This window comes from Oenanthe melanoleuca, chromosome 5, assembly GCF_029582105.1.
Source record: "Oenanthe melanoleuca isolate GR-GAL-2019-014 chromosome 5, OMel1.0, whole genome shotgun sequence".
In the NCBI taxonomy this organism is placed as follows: Eukaryota; Metazoa; Chordata; class Aves; order Passeriformes; family Muscicapidae; genus Oenanthe; species Oenanthe melanoleuca.
In genome coordinates this window covers 34,744,116-34,766,621 of record NC_079339.1, presented here as the reverse complement: position 1 = coordinate 34,766,621, position 22,506 = coordinate 34,744,116, and the positions used below count along the sequence as shown (strand labels likewise).

At 38.4% G+C, this 22,506-nt stretch overlaps 1 protein-coding gene and 1 long non-coding RNA gene across 3 annotated transcripts in view; one reads left to right on the top strand and one right to left on the bottom strand.

Annotated features, from left to right (window-relative positions):
• Positions 1 to 22,506, top strand: part of LOC130254429 (uncharacterized) — a 38,534-nt gene that overhangs the window by 5,323 nt on the left and 10,705 nt on the right. For both annotated transcript variants that reach the window (XR_008840709.1, XR_008840710.1), the window contains exon 3: positions 6,483 to 6,630. This is a non-coding gene — a long non-coding RNA (uncharacterized LOC130254429). The remainder of the gene's footprint in view (positions 1 to 6,482; positions 6,631 to 22,506) is intronic.
• Positions 21,834 to 22,506, bottom strand: part of SCFD1 (sec1 family domain containing 1) — a 45,636-nt gene continuing 44,963 nt past the window's right edge. Inside the window, exon 25 of the mRNA XM_056493944.1 lies at positions 21,834 to 22,045. Coding sequence (XP_056349919.1) covers positions 22,022 to 22,045 — 24 coding nt within the window. The 3' untranslated portion in view covers positions 21,834 to 22,021. The remainder of the gene's footprint in view (positions 22,046 to 22,506) is intronic.

Sequence of the window (22,506 nt, the reverse complement as noted above, 5' to 3'; positions counted from 1 at the left end):
ACTAATGCCAGCATTTATTGGTATCCAGCAAAATTTAGAGACAATGAAGCCTTGCTCTTTCAAAATCAAACACTCCATGAAGGAGTTCTTTCCCCAGAAAGGGATTTGAACTCATTGTCACATCTGGCATATGCAAAGCCACATCTAACTGTTTGGGTTTTTCTTTTTCTTCCAGGGGAAAAAAGACCAAATGCAAAAAAACCCAAACAAACCACCTCACTTCATAACCCTAACTAAAAAAAATATATTGTGCTGCAGCTGTTCCTCCCTTTCTGAGTTTCCCCATTCTCTCCTTTGTTTTTGGAGATAATGCTTTCTTTTAATTGTGAACAATTATTAGATTCATATTTACTGCATTTTTACAATGCAAATCTATTAATTTATTTGAAAATCTCTACAAGTTTAATGACATTTAAGTTTTTAATTTTTAACTGTGGGATTCAACTGTCAGTAAAAATCCAAAATCCAAACTGTACAATTTTGTGGGGACACTGAATTAAATAAGTTGATTTTCTCATTGGGAAACACACTGGTATGACACGCTTCTTCAGGTTTTTGAATAAAATTTTGAAGAAAATAGAATTTATAGTGTATGTTTCATAGTGTAAGTTTTGTCACATACTTCAAATACAAGGTGATGCCCTGATGATGTCGTGTTAAATGGGATGCTGTTGACAAATAGAAACTGTAATGGGAATGTTGGATATTACTAGCTTGGGAAATATTCATTACTCCCTTGTTTTGTACTACAAGCCCATCTGATAATTTAAAAGCTGATTTCCTTCACATTTCTCTGCAGGTGCTAAAAAAGGCAGAGAAGTAATTTTGTTCAGATGTGCTTCATTGAAATGGGAAGGGAACAAATGGAGCCTGCCTTCCTTTTAATGTGGGCAGCCCTCCCTAGTGTGACTGATATCTGGCAGAGGTGTACAGTGTGAATATTATGAGGTTAAACAAGGCCCAGTGCTGGGTCCTGCCCCGGGTCACAGCAACCCCAGGCAGATCCACAGGCTGGGGACAGAGTGCCTGGAAAGATGAATGGTGGAGAAGAACCTGGGGGTGCTGGTCAAGAGCAGCTGGACATGATCCAGTGTGTGCCCAGAGGGCCAAGAATGCCAACAGCATCCTGGTCTGTATCAGCAATGGTGTGGCCAGCAGGACCAGGGCAGTGACTGTCCCTGTGCTCAGCACTGAGGAGATCACACCTCAAATCCTGTGTCCAGCTCTGGGCCCCTCACTGCAAGAAAGACATTGAGGAGCTGCAGCACATCCAGAGAAGGGTGGAAGGTTTGAGGCACAAGTTGTATAAGGAGCAGCTGAGGGAGCTGGGAGTGCTCAGCCTGGAGAAAAGGAGGCACAGGGATGACCTTATCCCCCTCTACAACTGCCTGAAGGGAGACTGCAGCCAGGTGGGAATCAGTCTCTTCTCCCAGGCAGCTGGCAACAGGACCAGAGGAAATGTCCTCAAGCTTTGCCAAGAGAGGTTCAGGTTGGACAACACAAAGAATTTATTGTTGCAAGAGTGGTCAGGCATTGGAACAGGCTGTCCAGGGAAGTGGTGAGGTCACCATCCCTGGAAGCAATGAAATGACTGGCCATGGCACTTAGTGCTTGGTTTAGTTGACATTGGGTCAAAGGTTGGACTCTATGATCTTGGAGGTCTATTCCAGCCTTAATGATTCTCTTCTATGATTCTGTGATTCAGGAGATGACAGTCCTCTCTTCCATAAGTAAGTGCCTTTAATGGTTTTGTGCCTGGGCCCCATTTGCTGCTTCCTGCCATGCCATGGAGACCCAGGGATTCTGGCCACTCCTGAGTATCCTGTCTCCACAACTGGAAGTGAGTAAAGCATGGATTGGTTTTGCACTCTGTGTAAAACTGAGTTCTACATGTCAGTGCTGATGAAAGTTATGGAAAAGGCTGTTAAATGTGTGAGATGATTTTGCATTGGAAATTGAAATCAGGGTGGTGGTGTAGCAGCCATGACAAATTTCATATGGTAGGGGTAGATTAGATGCTGGTGGGTAGAGGAGGAGTCAGAAAACTAGAATTGAATCTACAGGTGTTACACAGTAGCAGCAGACTGGAGGAGGTGGTCTGTACATGTCAGTGTATATACACGGATTGGCTCTTTGGGGGGATGTTTAAAAAGCTGGTATTTGCACTTATATAAATATATGTATCTACACATCATATATAGACATTTATTTATAAGGTGTGGTAACAGCAAAGGTAAATATGATGGATTAGCAGAAGACTTTAGCATGTTGAGGATAACATAGTGAGAGAAAATAGCATGCAGTGTAAATGTTAGCACTGAAATTTTTTGGTGCAAATTCACAAGTATGAGCATTATAAATGAGTTGTACTGCTACAATCTTCTGCTGGAACAGCAGTTGGTTGCAGAAGTGATTTTTATGTCTGATATTGCTGTGGCAACAAGATGTCAGCTGGAGTTCAGAAAAAGAAGAAACAAACACTTGAAAATGAGGGTGAGACCAAGTGAGAAAAGCCCAGAAAAAGAAAGAGGCAGGGAATGAGGTGTTGAGAAAAGATGACAGGTGGGATACAGAGAGAAAAGACAGGAAAAAAAGATCTGACTGGATAGCTCTATTCTTGTTCTTTTTCCCTGCTTACCATTTGAAAAACTGATTTTATTGTACTCTCCTCAAATGCTTTGAGGCTTTTGTCCAAACAGAAGTTAGAAGAAGAGGTAGGCAGACATGGTGAATATTTATTGACTTAACTGGAGTACAATATTGATACCAAAGCAAAAGCTTTTAGCTACACAGCAAAGAAACAGGATTAAATAAAACCCCAAATCCTCTTTGGCTGCAATATCAATCCCAGATCTGTCTCAGAGTGCAAGAGTTGCGAAAGTATCAAAAATAATCTAGAATTAAAGACTAAAATAGCTAACATTGATGTCCTGTTTAGGTACAGAAGCACCAATTGAATCAACTGAAAAACAGTTTGTTTATGCAGCCAGTCCTTGAAGTAGGCATCTAGGAGCCAAATGATTATTAAAGAACATGTGGAAGTGCTGAGAGAAAAGACAGTCCAGGGAGTGGGTTTTTCCTTTGCTGCTGCTTTCTGAGCTAGGAAACATCCTCCTTATTTAAAAAAAAAATTCCTCCTAGTTCCCAGAAACCTGGAGAAGAGAGTTGCTACTGAGAACTAAGGGTAGGACTCATGAAGCAGCAGATAAAGGAGAGAGAACTTCTTAGGAAAAAGATTTCTCTTCCTTCTTCTAGTGTTTATTCAGTGCTTGTAAGTAATGTAGGTGCATGAACGCCTTCTTGGTCTCTGTGAACAGGAAGGCACTGACAAGTTTCAAGTACAGCTCTACTCTCCCATTTTTCAGGGCAGTGCCCTTCTTCATTCCTGATTGAAAGTATCATATTTTTATCAGTGTGCACAGATTTTTACTTTTTTCAGAAAGGTACCACTCTTCCCTCTCTGTGACACCATCATTAGAAGAGTGGTCTAGAAGGTGCTGTGTCACTATCACTGGAATTAAGTGCTTCTGCTGTGAATCACAGCCACCCAGTTTATTAGCAGAGATTTGTCTTGTGAATGCCTCTGACATCTCAGGACTCAGATTTAACGGAGTCCTTTAGAAGAGTCAGTTAATTACACTGAGAGGATTAAAAAAAGTGAAGAAATAGTTATTTAATACTGCAGGACATCTCTGTATGCATATTTAGTTATGGGGACAGAAAAAGAAAGGACAAATATTCTGGTGACTTTAAGCATTTTGGGAAGTTATTGTTCTCTCATGGCTGTGACAGAAAGACCAGTATTTTTCCTGCTCTGTGTATTGTACATTCAACTGTTAACCCTGGATGTAGTTTCACAGCTCCCTGCCTTCAGGTGGAAAGCCAGATTAAGAGGTCCTCTCTATCCTCCACCCCCAGCCATGCTCTCAGCAGCCCTTTATCTTCACCCCTACGACTGCCCATGTGCACAATGGCTTGTGATGCCACCCTGACAAAATCTGAAGGGATCCAGGTTAAGAATAGCTCTGCCAAGGGGTTATTTTCAGCAATCCGGTTTTCCCTGTGCTCCTGCCAGCAGTTGTTGTGGCGTGGCTGGGGAGGGGAGGCTGCAGAGGAAGAGCAGGACCACGCAGCAGGAGGTGGGAAGGAGCAGCAGGTGCCAGCCTCCTGTGGCAGGATGAACTCTGCTCCATTAACACCTTTGGAGCTATGGGTGTCATCCTGCTCTTGCTGAAAACAGTGGGGTTAACCAGGGACAGGAAGGAGATGGTCTCATCTCAACTCCCTAGAGGTGCTAAAGTTGTTTGTTAGTGGCTTTTTCTCTCTGAGAATCCTTTGCTGTATTAGTAGTTCTACAACAAGTTAATTAATAATTGTAATTGTCCTACAGCTGTTACATGAACCATTCCTTTCTGGGTTTGTGTATTGGATTGTCTGTGTCAGTTGCATATCTGCATGTAAAACTAGAAATCTGCAGTCAAAAATTAGCAACTGAGAATATTCCAACACCAATATTTAATATTCCATAAGCCAACTCAAATTTCACTTCTGATTTGGGTATGTATCTAAAGGATATGTGGTTAAAATTTAGTAGATGGTTTTGGATGTCTCTAAGATATTTGAAACAGCTGTATGAGTTTTCTATGTCAACAATTTTTCTTGTTTCTGAATAACAAAATTGACTAGGTAAAAATAATTTATAAAATTATTTTTAAAATAGTTTTTAATACAAATTTTTTAATTTTCAAATTTAAAAAATAGAGCTTTTGGGCATAACCACTTGGTCACTTATTAAATTAGCTGGATCTGGTTTATTTCCTAAAATTTTTTCTCTTAAACTGCGACTCATGGCTTGCATGTTGCTTAAGTGCCACAGTACAATTTATTTTTATAAAATTAAAATTGGGAATATTTATAGATAGTCCACTTGGCTGGAAATAAGAGGCTTGTGAAGATGTGTGAGAGCAAGAAGCATGAATTCATCCAGTTTGAGTGGGCTTTTAGTGAGCAATGCCTCCTCTCCCACCTATCCAGCAGGGCACACTTAGGAGCTGCTGCACAAATCAAAAGATTTGGGCCCAAAGGAAAAAGAGCAGAGAGAGATGCATTTCTTTTGTTATGAGCAATAAAAATATGGAGTCTTTTAATTCTTCAGTTATTTATAATTATAATTAATTATGAGAATAAGAATACTGTTTGAATTAATCTTGTTATAAATTAAGAACTGCCATGATTTCCAAGTCTTCCCAGTCTCATAGTCTGGTGGTTACAAGGTCTGGTTACATGTTCTCTTCTGAACCTCAACTGTATAATTCACTAGTTTCAATTCCTAAAACTCTTGTGAATAATTTTGATATCATCAAACCCCTTTTTCTACCCTTTGCCCTTTACCTGCTCTGGTGGAGACTGGTTGTTCAGAGGCACATCCAGAATTGGATCCAAGGATATAAAATTTCTTCCTAGTGGCTACATCAGCTATCTCCTCCATATTGACTTGTTTCACTTTTTTTGTGCAGCAGCCTCTTCTCCACGGAAAGATAAATTCCTTTGCATCCGTAACTTGGCATCAGGTTGATCATGTCTGCTCTTTCAGATCAGCTGTATCCTGGTGATATGTATAGAGCAGTCAGAAACTGACCCTGGGGATTAAAAACAGTGGATCTTGTGTTTAATAGGTGTCAACCTACACAGGGATGAGTTTCCAGCCCTCTGACCACCTGTCTCTCCCACCAAGTGCTATGGGAGTTGACAAACTTTATGGGATTTGGCCCAGGAATAAGAAGAGCGATTTGTAAAATGAGTTGTCAGAAGTGAATTCCCCAGGCACACAGAGACTGATCTGTAAAGCCTGTTGTGTGCAGAGAAGTTGAGATGCTGATAAAGAATTGATCCTTGTGCTACAAAACTGACTGGCTATCGGTTTGGTATTAAAATTATTTCTGTGGTGTAATGAGAAAATTAAAAATTAGAGCTATACTAAAGGCAAATTCAAACAAAAAAATGCTGCTGATTTTTTAAGTTGTAGCTGATGTGTTTCTCATACCTAGAAAAATAATAACTGACATTCCAGTGAAAATGGAGCTCATTTTGTTGTTTTGTCATTATTGGTACAAGGATAGATACAGCTCCAGCAGTGGGACAGCTTGTACTTGTCTTAGTGCAGATGCTGCTTCATGGAGGGAGCAGACATACAGGAAGCTGCATTTCCATAGACTTTCAAGTATATATAAATAGAAGGATTGCGTGTTTTTAAAGGGAGGATAGCTGGCCAACAGTGGAAAGTTAAGTGTCTTAAAAGTACTGTTGAAACAAGAGATCTATGATGTTGCCATTTTAATGAGTCCATTACAGTGCCAGTAACCCCTGCAAAAATAATCTGTTGACAGACACTCACAAAAATGAACAGAAAGAAGCCAATAATCACTTACAAAATGCTGCTTTAAAAACCACATTTCTAACACTGATTTTTTCATCCAAAACAGCAGAAGATGCTCAGCCCATCTGAGATTTTTTTTCTGATATCGAGAATTACTTGGAAGGAACTTCGAATTTAACTTTCCAAATTAAGAAAACTTCACCAGCGGAATGCCAGCAATTGGGAATGTTGACTTCTGAGAATTTCCTGCAATGGTAGGAGATGATACTGAATATAAGTTTAAAAATTTGGGCTTTTTATAAAAAATTACTCTCCTGATGTCTGAGAGCATCTCATAAAGAAAAGCCGCAGTAATGTAGGGGTGATTCATGCTACATTTAGATCATCTGATGAAAACACCACAGAAATGTAAAATACAAGTGTGGCAGCTAAGGATATAACATTATGATTGGGGATATGGGACGCTTATTTTCAAAATCCATTAGAAAATAAAAATTCAGTAGTGCTTGAAACTGACTGGCATGCAGAGCTATGACACTGCTGCCTTTTTGAGTACTAGCAGAAATACTTCATACTTTGTGTGGGGAGAAGGGTCTGCACTTGGACTGTAGAGCTACCAAGTCTCTGCAGGTTTGATCTCTGATGTGTTCCATGGCACTGGCAAATTGTGAGAATGTGCACCATCCCATCACACATTCAGCTTTCCTGCAGAAGGAATCAGAAGCACATCAACATGGAGGAAGATAAAACTTCCCCTAAATACTTCCTCCAGATTGTCAGTGGGCCAGGACTGTGTCTGCTGCCCATTTGTCTGCTGGTTTGTTCCATAATCCCTTCTGTAGTTTGGCTAATTAGTTACTTCTTCAGATGAGTTAAACTCTCTAAAAGCTTTGTGTCTCAAAGGACTTTTGTTTTTTCCTCACTAAATAAATCTATGTTGAAACAATTGCTGCATCTAAGGACATTCTGAAGATTTGGATATAAATATCCACAGTAAGTAGAGGTCAGTTTTATTTGTGTTGTATCACATTGCACTGCATCTGTTGACATCTAGTCATTCCAAATACACTTTTTTGTCTAAGCAGAAGATGTAAAACACGTAGTCAAGTAAGAGAACATGTTGTATATTTTGTTGTATTTCAGTGAAACACTATATCTAGAATAAATAAATATAAGTGATACTTGGGGTTTGTTTTTTTTCCTGTTGGGCCACAGAATGAAAAGCTGTAGTATTCATCCATGCCATTTCTATTTTAATTAAGTAACATTCCTAGGGAAATGGGCAGCTAATTTTGATAGATATTGTAGAAACCCTACCCACCCTCCCCTTATTTTTTTTTTTAATGGTGGACCTTGGGCAAAAAACAAATATTACAACTTGGAAAACTGATATTCATGACTGATAGAACCATTTATCTGAGTGTTCAGGTCCTCTGGTACTTAAAAATTTCCATAGCTAATCTGATTCATTTGAAAGGCTTCAGTCCATTGAAGCTAGAAGTCATATGCTTAGAAAAAAATACAATGAAGCATTTTAGAAAAAGGGTTTAGAAGAAGTAATGTGGCAGGATAATAAGGACGACTGGAAGAAAAGAATAGTGGGAAAAGTTATGAGATCAAAGCTTAACTTTGTTTTAGTCACTTGTTCTGCTGGTTCCAGTTAGCAAATTGCTGGTGTAATTTCCTGGGAAGTACTCTCTTATATAAAGCTTTGTTTCTAGTGATAATTTAGCACGTCAGCTAAATAGTAGCTGGAATTATTGACTATAATCTTCTGTGTGAGGAAAACATCTGGGCTATGATACCTGGGAAGACAGGAATAAATAAATAACACTGGAAATATAAGTGCTTGTAAATAAGGACAGAGTGTAACTGGGCTTTTTTTTTTTTTTTTTTTTTTTTTTTGACAAGTTTGGGAAGGTTCCAGGAAACATTTTGGACTATTTTGAAGATTAAATGATTAAAATAATTTTATTAGAACTGTATCAGTTTTGGAACATTTACTTAGCACATAATCTTCAACTATTTTTTATAATATTTCCCAGGCTGGTAAAGTAAATGAAGAATTTCAGCAGCACATTTACAAGTGTGAGAGAAGTGCTAGTGAAGAATAAGTAGTAAGTGTGTTGGGTTAGCTGTCTTTAAATCAGCTGCAGATAGGAGTGAGTGCTAGTAAAGGGAATTTACTGTAAAGGCATTTTCTGTGTGGCAAAGGTGTGTCATCATGAACAAGGAAAATTGACCAATCTATGCTGCATGTCCTAGTGTGAGAACACATCCATTGCTCTTCAGGTCCTTGCAAAAGTCTTGCTATAAACCCATGGAAACCACTTTTCTGACTTCTCAGGATGACTGCTCCACTAACTGCAATGCACCTCTGGTGATCTGTACCTGCATGAGAGCTCTGCTGGGAACTGGTCAGGGATTGGCAGAGCAGGGTTTGCTTGGATGGGTTGGAGATGAGGAGAGAGGGAGAGGCATGCAGGAGTAAGTTTTTACTAAGCAGAAAGATGGCATCTGCATCACAAATACACAGTCCAGCTGGGATCAATCAGCTTTACCTTTGACCTACCAGCTCCTTTTCAACTAGTGTCATCCTCCTCATGGTGTCAGCCAAAATACCATTGAGCTACACTCTTCCAAAGAGCCTCCTATTTGAAAGTGATTTTAGTGAAATAAAAATAGAAATGTTACAAAAACCGTTTTTTAACAGGTTTCATTATTTGTGCAAGTCAATCAAAGGCATGTTTGAGTTTTCCTGAGATTAGTGTGAGATATGCTATGATATTGTCAGTTATATGTTGCTAACATCTTACTGCAATTGCATCCTTCATCAAATTATTTACATATAATAGAGTGAATTGTTCTCTTTGAGTAAGAAAGATAAGGATGTGAATCTGAGACCAGTGGGACAGACGGAGAGGAAAATTTAAAATTACAGTTTTTGGAGTTCCAGGGGCTAAACCCAAGCCAAAGTCCTTTCTGATCTTCAGCTCTGAGATTTTCTTCTGGCGGGATCTCCAGAGTACTCTGTCACCAGATCTACTCCAGTTACTGTAGAGGTAGCCCTGAAGTCTGTTGGGTTTGGGTATGTGCTCTGAAGAATGTGCCAGTTTTTGAGGAAAGTGATTTGGATTAGGTTATACCCTTCTTGGAAAGCCTTTTAGTGCTGACGGAAGCGCTCCACAGTGCGCAAGCGGTCCCACAACTCCTTATTTTAGCAACAAAGCCTTGTTTGATATTGCCTTTCCTGCCTCTTTTGTGGCCTGTGACCACAGCAGCAAGGCATAAGGGACTAGGACTCTCAGCTTTCCAGACACTCTTTGGTATTTGTTGCATTCTGATATTGTTGCAGCTGGTCACTACGACGTGGATCGCATCCCTCAGAGATGCTGACACCCTGGAGAGCTCCAAGTGATCCATGGTCTGGAGTGCAGGAACTGGTCTCTCCTTAACCCCAGACACTGAATGCTGATGTTCTTGCCCTGCACAAGTCAGCTCAGCTCTGCCATTTTTTTCCAGAAAGACTGATTGACAGGGTCTAAGTCCTGGTTGCCACCAGCCATCTTCCGAGTGGCTGTCAGTGTAGAAGAGGAATCAATGTGGAATGCAGCAAAGGACAGATCCTTTGCAATGCCTTGATGTGCATGTGATCAATGGTTTTGCTGTTAAATCAGACAAGAAAAACTGCAAACAAACTTGAGGAAAAAAGATAGTGTTTTGCAGGGTGTGTTGAGTAACATCAGCAATAGGGCTTGTCTGGAAATGGAAGCAGTGTGGAAACATTGGATTTTCCAGTGTATTAATATGTATTAATACTACACTCTGACAGCACTGGAAGAGTTGTCATGTAAATCCCCTTCCTCTTGTATCTTCCCCAGTATGTTTATCAACCTCATTGCTAGCTCATGAAAGAAATTAAGGATCAAAGACAATAAATTTGTGTAAATAAAGGTGGTTTTTAAAAACAGTCTGGCTTTAATATCTCTCATAATGTCAAGTAGCTTCGCCGACAGTGGCTGCAAAGTTCACTGTGAATGTTATTAAAAATTCACTACCACTGTTTTGCTAACTGAGCCTCAGCAGAAAATACAACATTTTTAGGATGTTGTTGGGATGACAGTGTTAAAACATAAGACGAGAGTATTTTCTCTCAAAGTGACCTTGAAGCTGGGAATACCAAAAATGTATTATCATCTTTCTGAGAAATTTTAGGTAGCCTTCTATCCTTATTTCACTGAGTTATTTATTTATTTGATTTCTGTCTTATTTTGCAGTGACTGGTTTAATTTTTTAATACATTGATCCAAAGTTAGTATTATTAGGTTATTAATACATTTGACCATTTTCAAGCAAGTTTTAAAGAATATTTCTCATCTGACAGTCTCAATAATAACTAGTCCTCCAGCAAATGCTGAGCAAGATTCCTTCCTTTACTGCAATAAATACTACTTGATATTTTCAAATGAGATTTAGGAATGTTACCTGGCTTGCATAAATCTAGTAACTAGGATTTTTCCTAGACTGAGTCCCCAAAAATCCTTTGCTTTATTTTAAGCACGATTTAAATTTTAAACCTCTTTGTCAGGTGTTATGGAGATCTTTCCTGATGCCCATTAGTTAAACAATTCCTTTTTTTCTTTGTGCCCAAATATTTTTTTCTCTGTATAAGGAGCTATCTGAGCTAATCTTCTCAGATTTGTTCTGCCTGCCTTTTACCTTTCCCTTTTTGTCACCTCTGTGATTATTTGTTCTATACTTTGGGCTTAATCTTCCTTGCCATGAAGTGAAGGGGAGGGCAGGGGGGCAAAAAAGTCAGAAGCCAAAGGCCTCTGGAAGAGAAGAGATCAATTTCCTCTGCTGAAACTTAAGGTCCTTTAATTTCTCCCCTTTTCCCAGCCTGAAGTTTTGGTAAACTCGAGGTCTTGGCTACTTAGAGGGAGAGAGTGCCTGATTCTTGTAATATTTCTACTTGCTTACCTGCTAAGAAATTCATCTTCTTTTCTCTCTCCTGTGGTTTGGGGTAGTAGGTTTGCAAAATTTCTGTGGATAGTGTTTCAAACAAATTTCCTTTTGTTTTTATTCCATGTTAACTTTTAAGGGACTGACTTTACTTCCATGTTTAAAAATATCTTTTAACTTGTCAAATTCACTGACTTCACTGTTACCAAAATAATCTGGTACATCTCTAAACTTTCACTAAGGGTCATTTTATTTTGTGAATATTGAGATAAATTAGAAATGGCATTTGGGAAATTTTCCTACTTCAGAAAAATAAGATTAACTCACTGCTTGAACACTTTCTGTTTTGGCTCATTTTATCTCCAAAATAGCTCAATGCAGGACTTCCAGATGAGTACATTGGCCCAATCTGTTAGCTTTGGCAGCTGTTAGTAGTGTTGAGTAGACTCTCTTTTCACTGATAATGGTTAAGCAGTTGTGGTTAAAATGACTTTGTTGATAGAACAGTTTCCACATACGTGAAAAGCTCTGAGAAGCTCATGAAAGAAGCCATGGAGAGAACAGTAATCAGACTCTCGGTTCTGTGGCACTGTTTAGAAATTCTGGAAGCTCTGTAGAAATGCCAAATAATTTGTTTCCAAGTGCTCTACAGCTCCTGGACAGGTGTCTTTTCATAAGGGCACTGCTTGAACATTAAACAGCTTTGTCTGTTTAATCTCTAAAAGAAAGTGCTCTTTTCCAAGAGGTTGCTGTAGACAGAAGTAATAATACAACAGTAAACACTGCTGGCCATAATAAATTTTTTTCATAAACATGTATCTTAATTTTAAATTAATATTTTGCTGGTGTTGGAGAGAGATTTGAACTTATGTTATTTTAATCTTTTTCTGTAAAAGCATTGATGGTAGAACAGCATTAAGACAGTTTTTTGGGCAAGGATTTTTCGGGCAGTGATGGGCAAGAACAGCTCTGAAAACAGTTCAATCAGATTGATGTGAAAGTTGCCAGTCAAGAGGCTTGTCAGCAATCCATTTATGGTGGGTTCTGAAAAGCCAAATAAAATGCTTTGCTGCCCACAAACCTGCAGAAGCTCTAGGTATGACTTGGACACTGACTGCCCACAGGATGAGCACTGTGCAGACTGGCCCTGCAACCACTCCCAGTCTCTGTCACGTAGGAAGAACTAATGAGATGGGGGAATTTCTCAAATTTCTTTCTACTTATATAGCAGTTCATTTATTCAAACTCCTGGAAGATAAGTTCATGCTGAGCAACCCTGCTTAATTTTTTTCATTGTGAATAGTGTCATTGCTTCAGTGAAGGCCTGTTTCAAAATGAGAGCTGTTTAAAGGTCAAACATAGTTTATAGCATCATTATTCTCTTCATGTGCTCATTCTTTGGGAAGTGCATTCAGACACCTGATTGTTGCAAAAATATTTTTGCAAGGCAAAAGCTCTTTTTCTACGTGCTGGAAGTGGTAGTTTTGAATTCAAGTAAAATATGCTATTGTACCAAGGCTGCAGAGTGATGTGTTGAAAAACAGATAAGATTAGTATTTTTCATGCACTCTGATTTGGTAAAACCCATTTTTCTTTTGGAGGTACCTTTCTTGGCCTCCTGTCCCTCAATTAAAATTCTTCAAACAAAAGTCTTTAGCTCCACATAGCTTGCTCGCTTAAGCACACTTTCAAAATGGTAATTTAAGAGCCCTGTATAGCCAAAATAGCTCCGTTCCGGAACGACTCACAGCATGGTCTTTAAAACAGAACACCCAGCCACTAAACTGCTCTGTGTCACCTCAAAACATCTGCTGGAAAACAAGGCTATAATAGATACATTGTTCTCAGATCCTTTTTTCTTTTTTTGCTAAGTCCTATTAAGTAGCCAGTATTTCATTTCAGTAAAATAGGGCCCTTTTCTCTTGAAGTAGGAAAAACTTTCCTTCTACAAGGATAATTCTGTATGCGTGCGTGCCAGTTCTTTCTTTTGCATCTTTCCTTTTAGAGTTTCCAGTTAAGAGCTATTGTAGCTCAAATAGTGGTTGTTTACTCCTCTTGGATGTTTCTTTCCCACCGTGCTCTCTCCTTCATTCCCATTCCCCCGTTGTCCCAATGCCTAGAAAAGGGCAGTGTTCACACGGGTGGCTGTGGTGCATTTTCCCTTTGCTCTTTGCACCATAACACGAAATGTCTGCTGCTCTCTGGGTTCTATTCTGCATCCACAGCTCTCAAAACAAGTAATCTGCATTTTTCCTACAAACATAACCTCTTTTGTGGTCCAAGGGACAACACTGTCCTATGGGGAGAAGTCAAGATCAATTGGAAGCATTGGCTGCCATCCATGATTCCCCTTCTCTCTTTCCTCAAAGGTAGTGTGTGAAACAAGATGAAATATGCTTAATCTACCAGGAAGATTTGTAGTTGCTTTTAGGTCTACAGGTCTAGAAATTTAGAAGATGAAAATAGAAACTCTAGGTAGGTTTGGGATTCAGAGAGCTCACAACCTGAGAGGACCCTTTGGAGGTAATCTTTTTTATTCATCCTTTGATCAAAAGTGCTTGCCTCTGAAATGGCAAATTTTAAAAGACTGGCTACAAAAGCATCTGCTATGAGCCAGCCCCTGAGAAGTGACTATCTGTAGGGAAACTGGAAACATTTCCGCTGCCAGATGAACTTTCAGACAGTTACATTTTGATTGCAGTGGGAAAAGGAAAATAGGAACATTGAGTTATGAAAAACACTTTTATTAAAATAATATTTTAAAAATCTATTTCAAGTTAATTGCATTCCATTTAAAGTATAGTCCATAAAACCGACCTACCAGTCAGGTTTAAAGTAAATAGCAAGCAAAATAACTTCATGTAATCTGATGAGTAATAATTTTATTTTAATTCACATTACCATGTCAATTCTTCCTGTTTTAAAACAACTGACTACTGACTCCTTAAATTTATATGTGGGGATCTCTCAAACATGTAATGAAATAGAAGCACTTCATAAGGAATACAACACATTAATCTAATTATAACTGTGATATGGAAAATATTAAGATTCTTAACACCATATTTTGTATTTAATAATGAAATGTGTGTGTGTAAATATATTGCAGGTCTGCAATCATAGTACATAAAGTATTGATGTTTCTTATGAGTTGTGATGAATTTGGGTTTAAACAAAAGAACACACAGAACAGCATAAGATGCTGCAGTTAAATATTCCTTGCCTGTTGGTCTTTCATTATTTCACAAGAATTTGATCCTCACAGAGTTGTGTATCCTTGTAGGAAACCAGTCCCTTCAAAAGACTTGTGAACCTGATGGTGCACATTGCAAGGTGGTCTGCTGGCATAAACTGAAGTTTTTGTGTGCTTTCTTTCAAAATAGCTGTAGTGGTATTTGTAGCAAAAGATGCCTTTAGTTTATATCCAACGTTTTTGTGATATGTGGACGTGGCTGAGATTTTGTTTCTTTTTCAGTCTGGGCTTTCCAATAAAACAGCTGTAGGATCAACTTAATGTTTTTCATCTCCACCTTAATTTTGCACACCCACAAAGTTTTATAGGATGGAACTGGAGCTGTGGCACCAAGCAATGTGTGAAATTTCAGAGGTACCTATAGTCACTTGTGCTGCATTTTCTTTGTGCTTATAGAACAAATACTCTACATATAGGCAGCATTTGTCTTTTCCTGGTATTCGGTACTGTACCAAAATATGTGAATTTATTCACTAGTTCCTTGATAACTGATTCTTCTAGTGAAGAATGCCAGCCTGGACCTGGTCTCAGCAGGGTGTCATTTTCCATGCTGAGTTTACCCTCCTGGCTCTGTTTGGTGACTGATGTCACCAACCATACATGGGCACTTGATGTTCATGACTTAGTGCTTTGCTTTTCCCCTGGCCATCCTCCTGTGAAGGAGAGAGATGATCTCTATCCTGGGACCACCCCTGGGATGGAGCCCACTGTTATTTCTTGGTCCCCTACTCATGGCTGCTGTGGGCAGGGCATGGGAGCCTGTGTAGTGTCTCTGTAGGTTTGCTGACTAGTAGGATTACTTTCTCTCCTTTACTTTCATTTCAGGGGAGAATCTCTCCCTTGGACTTGTGCTGGAGTCTTTTTTTGATCCTTCCCCCTTCACACACTGCTGCCTGTGTCATATGCACACCTTGATGCCTTGGGAATGGACTCATTCTCCATTTTCCTTCTATAAGACAGGCTAAAACCACTTTAGTTACCAATCCTTATCACATTGGACAAAGAAAATTGCCTTTCAGTGAATACACTTAAAGGTCCTGTAGATTTTTTTATTGCCACTGTAGAAAAACTAAATATATATACATGAACAGCTTCAAAATATGGCATATTAACTAAATTGCAAAGACATTTGTCCTTAATATCTTACTTTTCCAAAGGATGTAGTCCAGATCTCATCTTTTCTGTAGCCAGAGTTGCACTTATTTTCCTAGCACTGTTTTTGTTCCCAAAATGCGTGTTTATTAGAAATAGGTAACAGAAAGCAAGGTCATGTTGTGCCAAAAGATTCTTCTAAATGTGATGTGTTTTTGCTTCAGGAACTTTAGCTGTACAAATATTTCTGTGGGTTTGGGAAGGGAACTAGTTGTTTTCTCTGAGGTATCACTACAAGTATTTTGAGGCTAAATCCTTGTCTCTGCTGGGACACTGGAGCCTGGCTGGGATACAGGTGAGCTTGGCACTTGAAGCAGAGACCAGAGAGAGATGGCACACAGGGAGGCCAGCCAGGACAAGCAGCAGAACAAATTACTAATGACACCTAAAGGAGGAAATGCCATTTGGAAAATATCACTCTTTGATTTGCTGTTCATGATTTGACTGCCACAATTACAAAACATCAAATTTCATGAACTTTTCACTGACTGTTTGACCAACCAAGATCCTATCCTACAGTATAGGGACTGTTCTTTTGATCACTAACATTGCAGTGAATTAAGAAGGGAGAGATAAGAAAAAGACAGAAAATTAATTTTAACTAATAAAAACCCCCATTAAACTGGCTCTGCAGAAGACTGACCTCTTTTAGGTTCACCTGTTTTCACACTGAGCCCTGAGCAGGCACAAATTCAACTTTTCTGGTAAGGAGAGTGTATGGCACTCTGGGCTGCTAACAACAGTGCTGTTCCTTGTCCTGTGCAAGGCAAGGTTGGCAAACAGACACCTTCCCTGGGGAGAAGATGTGACCTGCAGAATCATCAGAAAGCTGGTGATGTGGTCATTGAAGACTTGTACAATTTTGCTGTAAGAACAGTCTTACAGCATGACCTGAGGGTTTTTGCTCCCTATTCTCCTTCAAACTATGACTTATCTCTTGTACAATAAAGGTGATTTCCAGCCTGACAGAGGTATAAAACCCACAGAAGGTAGATTTATATAGTTACCTTATGTTTATCTTCACATTGTTTGCTTTCAAAGCATGGTTACAGTGAGGGAAGGACTGGCTAGCCAAAGCTTTCCTCCCTGGGAAGACAAAAAATATCCTCAGTTACCAATTCAAACTATCTGAATGGGGCCCATGGTGATTAGTTATCTATGGAATGGACTCATGTTCCAGTTCAAGGGCAAATTCACATCCCAGCAGTTCAGCAGTTCAACTGTCAACAATCCCAGGAAAATGAAGCAGAAGACATCCTCTGAGATGACTGGAACATACAGGTAAGAGAATCTGCAGAAAAAATTGCACCAGCTGTGTTTCACTTCTTTGACATATAAAAAGAGAGAGTTTATTTCAGTGCTAGCAAAACTGGCAATACAATGAGCTTTACTATTACACAGGCTCTACATGAAAAAAGTGCTTGCCTGTGAAACATTTTGTGTCATAATCTGCCATCTCTCCCTCTTTTTTTTTTTTTTTTTTTTGTTTTGTGAACTGATCTGAGACTCTTTGTTATGGACACAAAGAACACACTGCATAAAAGAATGAACAAACCAATTAGGAAGACACTGATCCCAAGGGATTTGTAGATGGAAGAAAATTTATTCAGTCTGTTTCATATGATGTTGTGGTATAGAAAAAGTGTACATAGATATTTGCACTTGAAACACATAAAATATTTATGTGTTGATTTATGGTTTAAAAAGTCTTTTGAGAACATATATCAGTTTGAATGTAATAAACATTTCAGAACAGAGCTCCCATTGTCATTTGGCAACTTATACAAGGTGTTGCCATTATTCCCCTGGTTTAGAGATGCAGGAAGAACCAAGGAAGCTTTGTGACTGTAGCTGAATGTACAAATGGTCCTATGTCATTTCAGGGAGTAGATTAAACAGCTCAATTAAGTCAAACAGACAAAAAATTATTTGACCTGACCTGTGTAATTTTACCTTCCAAAATGAAAGAGGAACAATCCTATTACTTATTAAAACTGTATCTTTAGTATGATTTGAAAGCCTTGGAAAGTCTATAGGTAGAGAGAAGATAAAAAGCTATTTGGGGAAAAAGGTGGGGGAATGGTTTTAGCTGTAGGAAACACTATGGAGAGCTATATTCCTATCAGAAATTACTGAAAGAATCCACACCAACTGTTAAGGAAAGCTACATACTCCTTCTGGGACTTCATTTTCATCCTGTAATTTCCATCCATTGATTTTCATGCTACCTGCATAATACAAGTAAGAATTCAGAGCAGTGAATGAGTTATATTACCTGCCTATGCTGAGGTGCTAAAATCAATTTTCTGTAAAAGTAGTATTCCTTTGATCTACCCCTTTTGTATTGCCAGGAACGAACACATGAGATGGGGAGATTGAAATAGGACCTGGAATGGATAGTTCTGAGGCTTTTGAGCATATGAATCTGGTTTCACAGAATAAAGATCACTCTTCCATTACCAAATCTAGCAAGTCAACCTATGCAATTATGAGAAGAAGTTGGAACAATATAACATTTAAAGAACATAAAATTTAGTCTTGCTTGGTTTACATAAGGGGAAAGACATGAGCAGATAAAGATACAAAGTTTATAATTAGAATTTAAAATTCTAGTGGCAGTTGAACTACTGAATGATTTATAATTGTAGGAAGAAAAAAGATGAATTGGTGGATTCAATATGCAGATTTTTGTATGTTGCTGAAGATAGTACATGTTGCAGTGACATGTGACCATATTAAGGAGCAGAATACATCTGAAGGTTGCTGAAAACAATTGCAAGCGCTGCTCAGAATAGGGTTACTAAGCCACTTCCAAATAAAACACAAGTGGGTCAATTAATCTACTGATTCACAGGAAGAAATACTAACATCTTCTCTGATCTCTGAAGCTACACAGAATTCACTGACACTGTGGCTAACTTTTCTGTACCACTATAACACTAGCCAGGCTTGGCTTCCCCTGAGCCAGAGCCATCTGTCAGCAACGAGTCACAACTAATAAATGATCCAAACAAAGAGAGGGAATGGGTGTCTCCACTGTCAGTAAATAAGGGATATGATGTTCCTCCAGTCCAATACCTTTTATTTCATGTCTCAAGAATGCAGCTGTGGTAGTTTTGAAGTAAGTTCCCATGTACCCGCTTATAAACCTTTCACCTCCTAAACCTCACAGGACTGCTCTAGCCAGCACACTAAACTAATCATTAAGCACTTCTATTTTGGAGTATATCACAAAGAGAAATGCTGCCCTTTATTCCTGGAGCCGTGCATGCACAGCTGTGTTGGCTCTGGAACTGTGACTGATAGCAGTGTTCCTGTTCTCTGTAAAACCTATGGGTTTTGGGAAAACCTGCTATTTTTACATTCCATTCAAACTGATGTAAACACCATCAATCAACAGCAAAATTTACTTCTAGCCAAAGAAAGATTTCTGATTTGCATCATAAGGCCATTTAAATGAAGTGCTGGTCTCCAGAAGTGTCTTTCCTTTATTCTGATAGTTTAATTTTTTTATTGTTACTTTTTTGGGGTGTCTAACTCTGAAAAAACAGAATTTTCACTAAATTCACCATTAAGTCACAAAATATCCACCTAAATATTCTAAAACCTTCAAATTAAAACAGGAAAGCAAGCAAAGGGCTACAATTTCAAAATATGCATGTATTCGAAGTATCTGCAATTATTTTTAAGATTTGTCCATACTCCTGAAAGATTGACTGTCAATTTTCCACAGCTGAAGACCAGACCACTAATTTGCTAATTTCCTTCCTGAGAACAGGTAAAGCACTTGACACTCCTCATTGTGCTGTCTTTACTTACCTAAATGGGAAGGTAGACACCAATGAAAAATTACCTGTCCTGAGATATGGAAGCTGAAGCTGCTGTGCCAGAAGCTGGCACTGCTGTCGATGCTGCCTGACCAGCTGTCCCTGTCAGAGCTTTAATCACAGAGAAGGGGCTAGAAAAGTTCCACACATCAATGGTCTTCCATGCAGCCACCTAAAATATCTATTAGCAACATGAAAGCTGCAATTTTACTTAAAAGACTCATTAAGTCAGGCTCCTTTAAGCACAGGTCTTTGAGGGACCTTTGAGGAAACAAAGGGCATTGGGACAGCCATAAATTGAAAAAGCTTACCAAAGAGTGAGCTTAACATTGTTTGCCTCTAGATTAACCAGAGACTTCTTGTACAATCTTCCACATTCCTAAATCCAGAGGTACTTGGGAAAAAGGGCCATGTAACAAAAACTTGCACGCCATCATTCAGGTTACATTGGCAAGGAAGAAGCACGAGGTATGCACACTGTTACAGGGACAGAGCAGTACATGCATAACTTAAAGGTAACAGAAATCTTCAGGACTTCTCTAACAACTAAACCAGAAAGCTGTTTTGGAGATGAAAGAGAAGAATATTTGAAGTACAAAAATTGTACTTATTAATTTCTTTTTTTAAAAGCTGAACCCCAAACTGACCAGTGCCTGCTCAAACAGCAGACCTGTTATAAAGCTGGGCATGAAAGAAACCAGTCGCCAGAGGCACTGTAAAGATGGAAAATAGATTTTTGAATGTAGCAACCAAAGTAAATTCTTCTATCTTTACACAGTTTACTGCAAAAGCAAATTCTGTGAGCTGGGATTTAGGAGTGCTTCTTGTTCAAGTGAGCAGTGCCAAGATCTGGACAAAAACCAAGTGGCAGATTTTTCATAAGCTGGTTGTCAGCCGCAAGGTTAAAACTCTTTGTACAGGAAGCACAGTTGAGGAGGGATTATTTTAAGAGCCTGGAATGAACTCCCACAAGAAGCAATAAACAGTTTAAATGTAATTTTCTTTTCCTGACAAACTTTGGCCTTGTTTTTGCTAACAAATATAACATATATATGTATATATACAGGGAATTAGAATAACGAACTGCATTTGACAGCGCTTTGCTTATTGAAATCTGGGACAGTGCTCACATGCAACAACTACAATGAACACCATAGTAAATACATTTATTGACATGGCAAAATTAGAAATTTATAGCAGTATTGTGGAGTAGATTACAACACTTAGATAATTAAGTAACATTATTACCTTGTGATAACATGGTCTAGATTACGCATTTTATTCTTGCCATACTTTTAAGGAATAGATCAACTGCATTTCTTGTACAAATGTTCTGTAAAACAATCTAATTGGGGTAAGGGCATTGTGTTTAGTGCAAAACTAACATTCAACACTGAAAAACAGTGCAAAAAAGCACTACTGAAAAATTTATAGTAAGCCAGTAATTTTCAGTTCGCTAATAAATCCACAAGAAATGTTTTCACTTTTTGAGTGTGTTATGCCTTGTTTTGAAGTCGTATTATTGCTTCACCAGTAGCTGTTTCCAGAGAGGAGGTTTTTAGAGGCAGAGATGTCTATCTATAAAAAAGAATTTGTTATGTTCTCTGTGTTCCTGTCTGCATCCTCCAGAATTATCATTACTGGATTCTTTGAATTATTAAACTGCCCCTACCTAATGGAATTGTTGAAAACTCTACTTTAAATATGTGCTTATACAAGTTAAGAGATGTTTTGTGACTTGGGTTCTTCCCAAACGTAGCAATCAATGTAGTTACAATGAAAAGTGAAGAAGAAATAATTAAAGATTTCAGCTTTACAGTTTGAAACTGACTATGCTGGCAAGCAATTTTCTCTTAACCTTAAGAGAAAAGATAAATTACTGTACCAGAAACTTGTACTGAAGGTATCTTCCAGTACATCTTTCGACCATAATGTAAAGACTGCACAAATCAAATTACTTTGGTAAAATAAAAGGGTAAGAACTAGAAGTAGTTCTCTTACACTAAGGCTCTTTGTCTGTGGTCCCGAAAGGCAGTTCTGCTCTTTTGAATTTTATTAAATAAAGATATTCAGGCTTTCAAGAAGAACATAACTTCTAAAGACAGACTTGACCTTTTCTTAGAGCTATTGCCCTGCTTACAGTATCAGAAACTTACATATAAGAACTTGAAAATGCCATACTTTTCACAGTTCTGTCATATACCATAGCTAGTACTGCAATTAAAATGCAGCAAAAGTAAAACTGACCTCCACCAAAAACACAGCAGGTTTTAAATTTTATTTCTGAAATGCTGATATACACCGTATTAATTACAGATTTTTTTAAAAGTTATCATATTAATGAAATGGGTTTAAGTTTTAATATAAGGACAAAATTAAAGAAATGAAGATATCTGAATGTTGTAACAATTCTCTGTTGTCACGTTCCATCCAGGCAATGGTGTTTCTGTCTTATTTCTGGCCAAGCTGTGACAGCTAAACATGAAGAGAAAAGACATTAGATTTCTCATCTTAATCTGTCAGTCAAACTAATATCCAGTTCATACAGCAAATATTTCTGTCTTATATGTTTCTTTGTCTCTAAGAACCAAACATCTTCTGGTGATAGAATATTTAATGCATAACCTCAGAGGAGAAGACCTGAGCTTCAAATTTTCAGACTTGAACGCATCTCATGAAGTAGAGTATACACAGTCAAGATAAAAAAAAAAGTTAATTAAGCTGAATGAGGAGTTAAAAGCTAGCAAGTACCATTTGTCTCCTTGAAGTGCAACAAGAATTAATTTAGTTCTTCTAAACGTAGTTTTAAATAACAACTTACACTCAGCAGCACATAAAAAGCATGGGTAGTGACAATTACTGAAAAGCTGCTATTTGCTGACTACCACAAATAACTTTTATCTGCATTAGAATGTGGCACAGAAAAGTAATGATGT